Source organism: Fulmarus glacialis, unplaced genomic scaffold (genome assembly GCF_000690835.1).
Source record: "Fulmarus glacialis isolate BGI_N327 unplaced genomic scaffold, ASM69083v1 scaffold7745, whole genome shotgun sequence".
NCBI lineage: Eukaryota > Metazoa > Chordata > Aves > Procellariiformes > Procellariidae > Fulmarus > Fulmarus glacialis.
The window spans coordinates 46,124-58,771 of NW_009214876.1; the positions used below are offsets into that span (position 1 = coordinate 46,124).

General features: G+C 37.0%; 1 protein-coding gene across 1 annotated transcript; it reads right to left on the reverse strand.

Annotated features, from left to right (window-relative positions):
- Positions 1–1,454: 1,454 nt before the first annotated feature.
- On the reverse strand, positions 1,455–11,223 carry SPATA7 (spermatogenesis associated 7; the record flags this gene model as incomplete). The annotated part of the gene is made up of 8 exons (XM_009578726.1): positions 1,455–1,946; positions 2,306–2,363; positions 3,794–3,871; positions 5,250–5,303; positions 6,238–6,308; positions 7,960–8,026; positions 9,127–9,605; positions 11,179–11,223. Coding segments are annotated over 8 exons (1,344 nt in total), but the record flags the coding sequence as incomplete, so codon positions are not given.
- Positions 11,224–12,648: the final 1,425 nt, after the last annotated feature.

Sequence of the window (12,648 nt, forward strand, 5' to 3'; positions counted from 1 at the left end):
CAATAGTCTTTGGTAGACACTCATGAGCCACAGGGGAGGCAGGTGGTAGCAGTTGTATGTATGAACTGTAACCACTTGGGTTTGTCCTTGGAGGAAGTGGATTAAAACCAACCCTAAGAGATATTTGGGGACAGGCTTCATCCGGTTCCTAAGGCTTCTTATAGTTTCTCACCTACAGCAAGACAATATAACTTCCCGGCATTTCCGCACAACCTGTTGAGCTCATTCTGCAGTAACATGAATGCCAGGCAATAGCTGCACACTGATTAGACAAAGAAATTTGGGCTGATTTTGTGCAATGCATGTGCTAACTTCAATTTAAACTTTAATCATAAAATAGACTGCCTTTTCTCCATTTGCAGTACAAGATACCTGATGTGTCTTCTACTAGATAGCTCTAGTCATCAATCAGCACCCAACTCAATCTTTTTTCTAAACCAAAGCTTGATGCAGAATGCTATGCCAAGGTTGTCATTAATGCAAGAAATTGAACTGTGTATTTTAGTGTTGTGCAGTTTGAAAATTGTTGCAGTCTTCACTTTCCAGAAATATCAGCTGAATCATGGACAACTAGGATTAAACAACTCAAGAGCTGCGTATAAAACAAACAAACAAAAGAGCTGCGTATTAAGTAGCTCAAGAGCTGCCATGTGCAGTAGCTAGAGATAAGAGATAAATGTCCTTTTCAGGCCAGAAAGCTGACAGGAGGTTGGGCAAAGGCTGAGAGCAGCTAATACTGCAAAATGGCTCTTTATACCTGTTGTACAAGGAATAAGACAATTGAGTTCATGGTTGAGGGCTGAAGAAGGAATTATCATCTACCAGCATTGTTCAGAAAGTTGCCTGTCCACGCTCACCCTAGGTAATGAAAGGAAAAGCTATGTTTCTTATGCTCTACAGTTACTGTAAAAGGAAAAAAGTTGATTATAAGAACTTTGTGCCTCAATGGGATTTAATATCAAACAATGCCCTCTTCCAGGATGGACAAACACTTCCACGTCTGCTCTGCAGGTATGTAGTATACCATGTTTTGATGTGGGTAAGTTGAATTCTTGCAGACTACAAAATTTTGGATCTTTATAGCAGGACCACAGCTGCACTAGTAATGAATTTATTTATTATAAATAAAAAACAATAAATATTTCATAACTTACTATTACAGCTTTCTAAAAATATACATCTAATTTTAATATTCTCAAAAGTTAGTTCTGCATTATACAATTATGGACAAAATGTACAAAATTTTTTTGATAACTGACACTTTACCCTTTAGAGTCTATATTAATACAGAGATTAATTAATGCCCAATTAACAATATCCTGCTAGAGAGATTTTAGCAGTATTTAAACAGAAATAAACTGAAAATAAAACACATAATTTACTACTATTTAACAAAAGGCAGTTCTCCACAGAACTAGCTCTATCTCTATTTAACAGCTAAGTTTTGGCTACTGTTATGAATAGCCATGTGAGATCTGAAGGGCCTCTGCAAAGCTTTCCTCAAGATCATCAAGTTCTATGTTGGCTTCCAAATCACTGCCACAAGTAATCAAGTTTAAAATTGCCTCACATGAGGGTGAAGGATCTGGGACTTCTTCAGATTTCACACAAGAATCAGACTCTGTCCCAGCTGCCATCGTTTCAGTGACATCTTCTGAAAAGTCATCCTTGCTCTGTGTCTCCTTTGAACTTTCCCTGCATATAGGTGATTCACATTTGTTTGGTTCCTTTAATGGTAAGTCCATGGTCCCAAAGAATTCTTCACTTTTTGTAGCTTTTCTTTGCCTCTGACTTTTACTGGTAAACTCAAGCTTTTCCATCGTATCAAACTCTTGCAGATCCAGCGAGTCAAAGGCTTCCCAGCCTGCATGGATTTGCTCCGTACCGCTGCCCGGGCTGCAGCCAAGGTCTGCTTTCAGTACATCCAACAAGTGGCGCATTTTGCTCTAGGGGGTGAAGGAAGAAAGGGGTGACACTTCTCCAGCCCCACGGCGCCTATCTGCCCAGAACTCAGGGCTTAATTCTGACATAAGGAAAGGGAGGCTGCTTGCAATCAAGTGAATAAATTATACAGCAAGCATCACCAAACTGAGTTGACTATTCATCCTTTTTTGTGACTGTGCCTGTGACTCCTGATCTACCGTGATCCATGAGTCTGCAAATCTCATTTATGGAAAGAGATGCTCCCCACTGAGCATTCTGGTTACCTTTACTCGCAAATATACCAGTGCATTTCCACTGTACTTTGGAAACATCGCTGAAGTCATATGCAGAGAGGGAGAATATTATAGGGACAGGCACCTACCTCATCCAAACGGTTCTTATTTTCTTGTATATGACACTCAAACAGTTGTTCCAGAACTCTACAAATGAACAATTAAATGATTTCACAGGAAGAAAACCAACTTTTAACAGATCTACATAAATTAATGACCCTAGGTTTTTATTTTAATTTCTTAGCTGAATGGGACCACCAAGATTGTTTCAATTACGCTCTATCACAAAGAGAGCTACCTGGAGTCGGTATCCCACTGGACACATGCTCAGCAGGCAGACCCAGCTTTTGGGCAGCAGATGGTAACCATGGGGTGATTTGTAGCACAACTCTGGGTGTGTTTGATCCGTTGGGTCTATGCGGTGGGACAAACTAACAATCTAGTGGTGGTTCTGCTGGCATGCTGAAATATCCAAAGTCTTTTAGGTGCACCATAGTGGCTGATATACACAAGTGTAAATAAAGGGAAGGAATAAAATCCAGCTTCAGAAAAAAATCCGGAGGAAAGTCCTCAGTCCTGAGAGCTCTATTCTATTGCTGAAGCAGGATGAGAAAAAATTTCAGCACAGAGGAAGTGTTCTTTGACAACTAAGGTACATAGTCACTGGAACAGATTTCCAGAAGGTCAAGTGAATTTAACCTAGCTTACATGAGAAATTATTTAAAAAAAAAAAAAAATTAGTGCAAGAAGGATTTTAAGGGAAGACAACATTCCTGTAAAAAACAACCAGAGGGAGATTACTCTTGAAATTTCTCAAAGATTAATTTTTTTGATTTAGTGTATTTAACATTCTCATTGATAGCCTTGACATGAGAAAAAAAAATGAGAGTGCACAGAATAGAAAAACAGCTGAGAATATTATCAATCCAGAGGAAGATCAGAATATTATGCTGAATTTAGACTGCCTTGAAAATGGAATTACAAAAATGGGTTAAAATTCTGCATCAGAAATAGTGCAGCATTTTTTTGCTATAAACTAAGAGTTCTTTACCAGAAAGAATTGGTACAGAAAAGAATACATGAATTGTATCATAACTTATCGTTTAATTATTGAAAAAAATCTGATTTAGCAACTGGTGAACCCTTATCTGAAACAGTATGTAATCCTGACAACCCGTGTTGAAGATTGGATTAATACTGGAACAGGAAAAAGGACAGAAGGGGGATGGAGGATCTGTTGCATGAAAGATTAGTCACTTGGTTTATTTAGCAAAACAGATGTTCCAGAGTAAAATGATTTTTTCTTAGCATTACTCCACCTAGGGTTCCAGTCAGTTTCTAACAGAGGCTTTATCTCATGGTACATAGCAGCAGATCTAAGTACATGACCACAGGTCTTTCCTAGTTCCCCTTTCTTACATAAAACAAAAAATAAAAGGAAACAAAACAAAAGCAAGGGGTAACTGAGTATCTATATATTCTTAAAGGCAAAGAAATGATTACTAAACACTATTTCCCTTTCTTACAGAGTCTGTTTCTGACACAGCATTACAAATTTGAAAACAACCATAACCTACCTGTTAGAAAATAGCCCAAGGCTAAGAATTTCATTTGTTACATCTTCAATGAACGCTAAATATAAAAGCTCTTCTTCTCTGCAGGGAGAACAGAAAACCCAACGTTACACGTTTTAAAATAGAGACACATATTACACAGTGCAGTAGGTCCAATCACCTTTATGGGAAATGCATTAAGAAGATTGTATAGTTCTTGGCGCCAGCTGCGATTTTTCAAAAAGGTAATTCTATCAGGACAAACTAAGCCTTTCATTCAATTTGAATAATAATAAACCCCCCTGTGTTAAAATATCAGACTGTTAGATAGCTCACTATGGTGCTTCATGTTTATGCTAACTTTGTGTTATGGTATAAATTAGCATAGAGCTCCTGAGTGAGGAAATCGGCAAATCTTGGCAAGCCTTCAGCAGCTGCTTTGCACGCAAGAAGAAAGGGGTGCTAACTGGGAGGAAAGTGTTAAAATTGCAGTTTGATGCTCTGAGTAAAGGCTTCCAAAGGAGCTTCTAGAGAATCTGACTGCAGCTGAAAATTCCTAGGCCTCGATGGAACCTCAGAAAAATGTGTTTATTTGACAGCCTCCATTCCTTTCAAACAACAACTCTTTGATGTACAAAATCCTTGTTAGTGTGAGATGTGGCTTTCACCTCTTTGATCAAATTTCTCTCTATTTTAATACCTTTTAAAGCCTTGTTGATGCCAATTGCTCCAAATGGGAGACTCTCCAAAAGTTTGGAGTTCTATTTGGAAAACAACAAGAAAGAAAACCCCTTTCATAACATCTTTCTAAATATCCCAAAGTATCCAATCAAGGTCTATCGAATTATCCTCCAGTCTTAATAAGCAGAAAATAAAAAATTGGATACATCTTGGATGACTTTCATTATGTAAAATTTGTCATCCAACCTGAAGAATGTAATTTTGGTTCCCTCTATAGTCAAGAAAGATATCTATAGCTGTTCTTTGATACCTATATTACATCCTTAAAGTTAGGCAAGAACAAGCCTGTGCTAAAGCACAAAGAATTAAATGACTTTCCCAAGATCACACGATAAAGCACTGGCATTGTTTCTGAATATAACTCAAACCTCTTCTAATTCTCATCAAATTTCAGAGCACAAATGTGGTAAGAATGCCCTTCAACCTGATACTTTATTTTGCCAACATTTCCTTCAAAGATTACAGACCAAAAAAGAACTGGAAGCGTTTAAAGTATAGCCACGGGGCAAAAAGAGAAGTCTTATCTTTCTTCCGAAGTTATAATGAATTTTCTTCATTTTTAGATTCACATGGAAATTTTTAAATATTATATAACAATTCATAGTCATGTCGATTCTACTGTAAATTGTGAACAACAGTTTATTCTGAGTCCTCATTTACTGCTTCAAGTTCATCAGCTTTGAGGGAGTTTCTAGTTTAATGTTGCAAACTAGCAGAAGAATGGTTTAAGTGCACTTACTCAGCCTCGATAGTCCTCCTTGCTGAAGACTGCTGAGAATACAACGATGTCTCTCTATCAGAAGATCAGAGGGTAAGAAAGGGAGCAAACATTCTAAACCCCTTTATACTACCTTGCATCTCATCTTCTTCTGGAGCCATGCTGTGCCATTATCCCACTTCCTCTTGGAAAAAAACCCACCAGAACACCCCCAAACCCTGCTCCAGTAGCAAAATACACTGCTTACATTGAGGCTTGAAGGACTATGGTTCAAGAGTATTACCTCACTAGATGCAGTGCTCTAATACCTCAAAAGACCTCAGTGTTGCTTCAGATGCTGTACAGACCTCCACTATCCATAAGAGTGCTTTTTTTACTCAGAGTACAATTTTTTCCTCAGGTAAAAATGCCTTTGTATGAAAAGGCCAGAGAGCAAATGAGCGAGTCATGCATGATACTTAGGTCAGCAATGAGGAGAATCAGCTGGAAACCCTTGGGTTCCCAATACACTGTTCTTGTATTGTAGACAATACTCTGAATCTCAGTGTTACATTTTCAGAAGAAGATGCCTCTAGTCTGCAATTCTTGCAAATCATAGATTCAAAAGGCTGGATGTCTAGAGACCCTTTTTCCTGAAAGGAAATACCAATTGGAATACCAATCCAGTATTTAGTTGTAGTACTGTATAAGAAATATATAGTCTGTAAGCTCAGATGTATGCTCGGATGTACAGAACTAACAGCTGTATTAACATGTCATCGCTCTCACTCCTGACAAAAATACTCTCATATTTCAGAGCTCTCTTTCTTAACTGGCCTCCCAGTGGAACTTTATCATAAGAAAATAATGAATTTTGAAGTTGGGAAAGGCCATTCATCTAAAAAACACAACCAAACAAAAGTCCTGTGAGAAGAGACTCAAAGAGAAATGGTAGTGAAGGCTTATGGCCTAAGAAGCAGCTGTATAGAAAGCAAGTAGGAATGCTTCAAATACTCAATAAATCAGGCACCTTAGGAAGGAGTACGGAAAAGCAGCTATTCCTCTCTCAGGCTCATCCACAGTATCTCTTCTATCTTCAGCCTGCAACAGAGAGAGAAAAATCTTTATTATCAGTGCAAATACACAGCAAATTTTACCATTAAAATGAACCTAATAACTCTCTGTGATTAAGGAGCCCTACAAATTTTACATCTTTTCTGAGAAACTTTGGGTAAACAGAGACATATCGCAGCAAGGGGTCATCAGCTTTGACATCCAAAATTTTAGTCAGGGGCAACAGGAGATATGGAACATTCCTCCCCTGACAAGTACGTCAAAGAGGAATTCTCTAAAAGCCAGAGGGGGCCGATGTCACCAACAGGAGTAAAATTTGGTATGCAAAAACAGGAAGCAGCACTCTAAATCACATCTCTTGAGCTGCTTGCACAAAACTGATGGAAAATAAAGTTGCTGACTGTCTGCATTTTAAATGATAATACTCTGAAAGGGCCACTGTAAAGCTACATGACTTACTGTTGTCACTTTTACAACAGCCAAAGAAAAAGTCAGATATGACAGTTTTGAAATGAAATCAGAAGTTCTTCATAGAACTGGAGTGAAGCCTTCTGAATAATCATTTAACCTTTTCTTCATGAGGTCAGATGCAGATCAATTCAGGTGATTTCTCTTCTATTTTCAGTAAAGCTATAAATACATATTCTCTCTCACCCCTCTCCTTCAATAAATAAAGCCTAATTATTTGCCTTATTAAGCTAGAGACATGAAGAGTCTGATCCTGTAGCCTTTATTCAGGAAGAAAGTCCACAGTTATTCAAGTACTTCTCGTCTGTTTGACAGGGCTGTTTGTTTAAGGACTTGTCGTATAGCGGCTACAAGATAAAGACAAAGAACTTAACTTCTGATCAAACTCTTCCATCCAAATATTAGTACAAATTAAGACAAAATAACTTCAGATTTGAAGTCTTAAGAAATATTTCAGGTGTTTTGCCTGCTTCCCTCTGCCTCCCAAAGATGCTAGTATTCCATTTCAGCTTTAAAATTTAATAATCTTAAACCACCACACACTAAGGCAATTTCTGAAAGACCAAATAACCGAAAAACTAAGTTCAACTGTCACAAACACTTAGCAATTCAAATCAAAATGATGGATGCAAACATTTCTGTGACTACGACAAAAAAATACTACGAGCTGGTAGAATTTGAAGTGGTGTGATTTTTCATTAAAGCATTCCAGATATATTCAGCAAGACAGAAAGCAAACAGTATCAAGGAAAACTTCACCACCCACTGGTTTGGGTGCTTCCTCAGAGGAAGGGACTCTTTGGCTTGAATTCTTCTGTTGAGGGCTTTTTGCAACATGTTATCCAATGTAAAAATGAAGACAAAAAATTCTTGAAAAAGAGGTACCTTCTTCTGCTGAAAAATAATGTACCAATTATCCATGTCCTTAACAGATATTTAAGTGATAGTGCAACTTATAAAAACTGGTGAAAAAAAAAAATTTTAAATTCTGTAATATCCCTAAGATCTCTTCACATGCCTCAATATTTTTTCTTACTGTTTCCACTCATTCTTCTGAAATTTTCCTCTACAGAATTAATTCATCTCATGACAATAAAGAAAATTAAATTAGTTGTATACTGCTGTGGCAGAGATGAAGTATATACTCCAAAATGATGGTGAAGGGTATGGTAAAAGTACCCACATGACTGATAGATGTATGATGTATTACCTTCAATGTGATCTTCTGCTGTTCAGTCATAACTTTTCTCTCAGACGCTTTGTCTTCCGATGGAAAACTACAAAATTTAGAGATGTATTAGATTTCTAAGAAGGCTACTTTCAAAATATGCAGGATGAGAATACCAGTGCCACTGTGGAAATTTCCCATCAATCTGAACGGGACCTAGTACTAAAATGTCTTGCACAGTTTAGAAAATTTCTGCCAGACTTCCATTCCCATAATAAAACTAAGTTATAGTTCATTTTGAAGGATGACAGCAGTCATACATAGGTGATCCAAATCCATTATTTGGCTGCATATTTACAAGGGATAGCTAAATTATCCAAAATAATTGTTCAGAATTGAGAATGGAGATGTTCCTATGCATTAAAAGTGCACCAGGAAAATATATGACCCACAGCCAGAAAATCAATAGTTGCAATATGGAGCGAAAGCTATCATAATTCCAGTCTTACGAAATTCCTACTTTGTTCTACGTCAAAACCAGAGTTAGACATACAGGCACTGAGGACACAAAAGAGAAAAGATTTTTCTTTATGAGATAGTATCAGTAAAAACCAAATCAAAACTGTTTAATTTGCTAAGAAGGTGTTCAATGCAAGAGGACATTGATTTTGTGTAAAATATTTCATATAGGATACATGTGAAGGCATTTAAATTAAAATGGTAAAAAGACAATGAAGAGCTGCATTCAAGAGAAAAAAAAAAAAAGATCTTTGCATGATGTATTAATTAACAAATTGGAAAGTATGAGACTACAGGGGCAACAGTGGGGAACTACTTGCCTGCTTATAGTGATTAATTCTTTAGAAGACAGAAAGCACAACTATACACCAGAGAGACCAAAGAAAAAAAGAGAAGGAACAACTATCTCCAGCAGATGTGAGATACCAAATTTGGATTTAGTGGCACTTTGTATCCAATTTGTAAACATGAAACCAGTTGCTCCAGAGAGAAGACAACAAAATATGCCAGTGAAAAAAGGAAAATCACATTCTGTTCTAGCTTTTGCTAAGGCATATCTAGAATAATACAGAGTAATTATTCTGGTTTTATACAAAAGCAAATGAAAGCAAAACATGTTGCTTTTATGAAGATACTGTTATGATAACATTTAAATTCCACAGTTTCAAAATAAAGTTTTAATCTCTGTACCTGATCACATCAGTCTGCGTTTGAGCTTCCACATGCTGCTTGCAGTGATTTTTCCTTTTCCTTCGAGCAGGAGTGTAATACCTGTACTCTGACAGGAAAGATTTAGCATCTGATATTAAGGTGCGTGGAGTAAAAGGTTTTTGGCTATCAGTAAAGAATTCAGAGTGCCTGTCTAGAAGATCCCTGCTGCATACTTTGGAGTTGCTTCCTTGACACCTCTGGGAATGATTAATGCTCACAAAACTATCAGTGGAGCAACTGCATGAAAGTCCAGAGCGTTTTCTTGGTGTACCTGATGTACTGACACTTGAGTTTGAGTTAGATGCATTACATGTATTCCGAAAATCTTTTCTGGCATATTTTACTGGACTGGAGCGAACCAAGCCATGCTTGCCGTAAGGAGACAGCGCTCTTGATAGGTACTGTGCCTGCCGAGTACAGGGGAAGAGACCATCTTTGTCTTCTGCTTCCAAGAAACTCTAGAAAAAATTAAAACAAGATTTGATTGCTTTGCATGTTACCAGCTTTGCTCAAGTTGGTACTCCCAGATATGATTGTTACCAACTTGGAGGTATTTTCTATGTAAAAACTTCCCGTTTTTGTAAAATCAAGCTGGTTTCAGAGCAGCCCCAGCGCGAACAGATTTTAAAACCTAGTCATTGGAAATATGAGAGTAATAAGAAAATGGTTTGCTTCAGTAGCAAAACATTGGTGCTTTGTTACAGAATATTGATGGCTACATCAACCAAGAGTTCTAAGCATTTTTGTCCAAAGGCTCAATACATTTTTAAAAGTCAAGGAATCATTGCATTGAGGCAAATTATTTTATCTGGGTATGTTCTATTCATACCACCTGGGCAAGGTAAGGTAGACATTATCCATAATTATCCTACTGACTAGTTCACAGTACGTATTCTTTTCAAGTGTGGAGTTGTTGCCTCTCTCTCCAAATCCTATTAGCTTCAAAGCCTATCACACACCAGCTATCTTTATAAGTTGTATATTCTTTAAGAGGCACTGCTCACTGATTCAACTTAGACCAACATGGAAAATACTGTAATGTGGTTTAAGACACAGAATAAGAAAACTCTAACTAACTGTTTATTCCATGTGTGACCCTTTTCTTCCTGCAGGTGGGAGATGCACATCTTTGGTAGAGCTGTACAAACACAGGATGTTACCTTGTGTAATGCATCCTGCTCCACGAGAAATGTCCTAATTGCTATGATATTACAAACAATCATAATGTCCTCCAACAGTCAAGTTTCTATCCTGTTTTCCTTTGGGTTTCTCAACCCAGCAGGTACACAGGCAGCTATGAAACTTTCCCTCTAACACTACAGAAAGCCAACAGTGCAAGCTTACTACAGTTAAACAGGACAGATAACGCGCTGAGTTTATGAATAGATATACTCCATCTATATACATATACTTGATGGTAGAGAAATGGTATTACTGTTCCTGCTTCTTAACTGTTTAAAAATGTACTTCAATTCTCAGAAGCAAACTCATATTCAGTGTTACTTTAAAAGGATACAGTTAAAAGGTTACTAGTTAGACAACAAATTAACAGAGACAAATCAGTAGTACATGGTGGTATGGCTAAAGTAAGATGTAGGCAGTGTGTGGTTCAGACTAAAGTTATGGTCAGCTAACTCACTCCTCACCAAAAGAAGCACAATTTTACATGCAGATTGAAGTCCAGGTGTCAACTTTAGTCAGTAAGAATGCCTAATTGCGGTTTTCAGTAACCATCTATTTTGTATAGAATCTAGCCAAACAAATCTCATTGACATGGAGGGCAATCAAAACAAAATGGGAAACCTTATAGCAAAAGCTCATCTATGCGTCTCTTCTTTTCCTCTTTGAGATTTGTAAGTTTATTTTTAAGTCTTGAGTAAGTTAAAAAGTTAGTAAAGTGAAGCACTGCAACAAATATTAAGAGTAGTTACAAGTACACTAGAGACTAGTGATGACCATGAATATAAATGTCTTATGGAAGCTGATGGGGAATTTTCCAACACATCTGATTTTAGAAGGGCTGAGTCTTACCAGAAACATCATTTTAATGCCAGGGATAAGAAAACAGTTGATAACCTAAAATCAAAATTTGAAAACTAAGTCTATCATTGAGAAAGGTTAAAGAATTAATTATTTGGAAAGACCATGCTATTTTTTCTGCTTTCTGAAAAAAAAAAATCTTAATGCTTAAAAATTCAACATTATTCCTGAATTGTATTACAACACTGTGGCAAAGACAAGTAAGACACAAACACAACTAAATCTAAGTGACATCTTAAGCTTTTTTTTTTTTTTTGTCAAATAAGAAAGAACAATCCAATAGAAATTTTGTTTCTGTCATAGAGAGAATTTTGAAAAATTTGCAGCTTCAAAGCATAAATACCTGGACAGGGTATGTGCACTAGTAAACATGCTTTACAATGTGTCTGAAAAGTTAGGAAGCATGTTAGCAAGACAGCTGTTGTATATTCTTTTCCTACCTGGGATACAGCCACCCACTGAATATTCCGTCAGTCAGTGAAAACTATGTACGACATTTTACAATCTCCAAGGACAGCCACATTGCAGAATTAGAAGATAAACCAGAAGCCTAACAGCAAACAAAATTTTGTATAAACTTATTTCATCCACATGTATAACTATGCAATTCAAGGTCTGTTAAACACAACTGTATGATGGAGAAGAGATGATGACTCACATTGTATATACTCAGACTACCTGGCAGTACAACTCCCAGAGACAGAGCTTGCACCTAGGTCCTGCAACAGCTGAGGATAGTGTTATTCTGGAAAGTCTCATTGCCATACGGTGCAATCAGTGTAATACAAGGCAAAATAACAGCTAAAATAAAACTACATCTGAGAAAACCCAATGCAAAACCAACAGCTAACAAACCCAAATTAATTCAGTTTTAACTAACTAGCCAGACTTTTAAAAAATAATTATTTTACTTTCCTTACACTCAAGCAGTTCATATAGCTCCACATCAACAGCAACTAAGTGCTGCAAGATTTGAGAGAATATATACGAGTAGAGGTGTTTCCTAAGAAGAAAATTCAATTTCTAAGGCCGATTAAGGACCAGATTTTTAACAAACCTGAAGTTTAGGTTCAGATAGGCTAACACAGAGATTAACTTGTTGATGTACCTCCACCATCTGAACAAAGAACAGGAAGATAAGGAGACACCTGTACAGGCCATAAAGCTCTGCAGTAAAAAAAGGGAGAAAGGGAAGTTGATTTCCATATGTGTTCCATTCATCTCTATTGTGCTTCTATCAAATAAGTAAAAAACTATTAAAGTAGAAGCATTACATTACTGAAGTCATTGAAGGAATAGCTCCCCTATAGAAAGCCTGAGAAAGAGTGGATCCAGTATGATATGACTTAAACATATGCTGTGATATGCATTTATTTATGACATACAACTCTAACTGCCAGTTGAGAAGATTCACAGATTCACCCAGCAGCCCATCCTGATCTTACAATTAATCCATGTGGA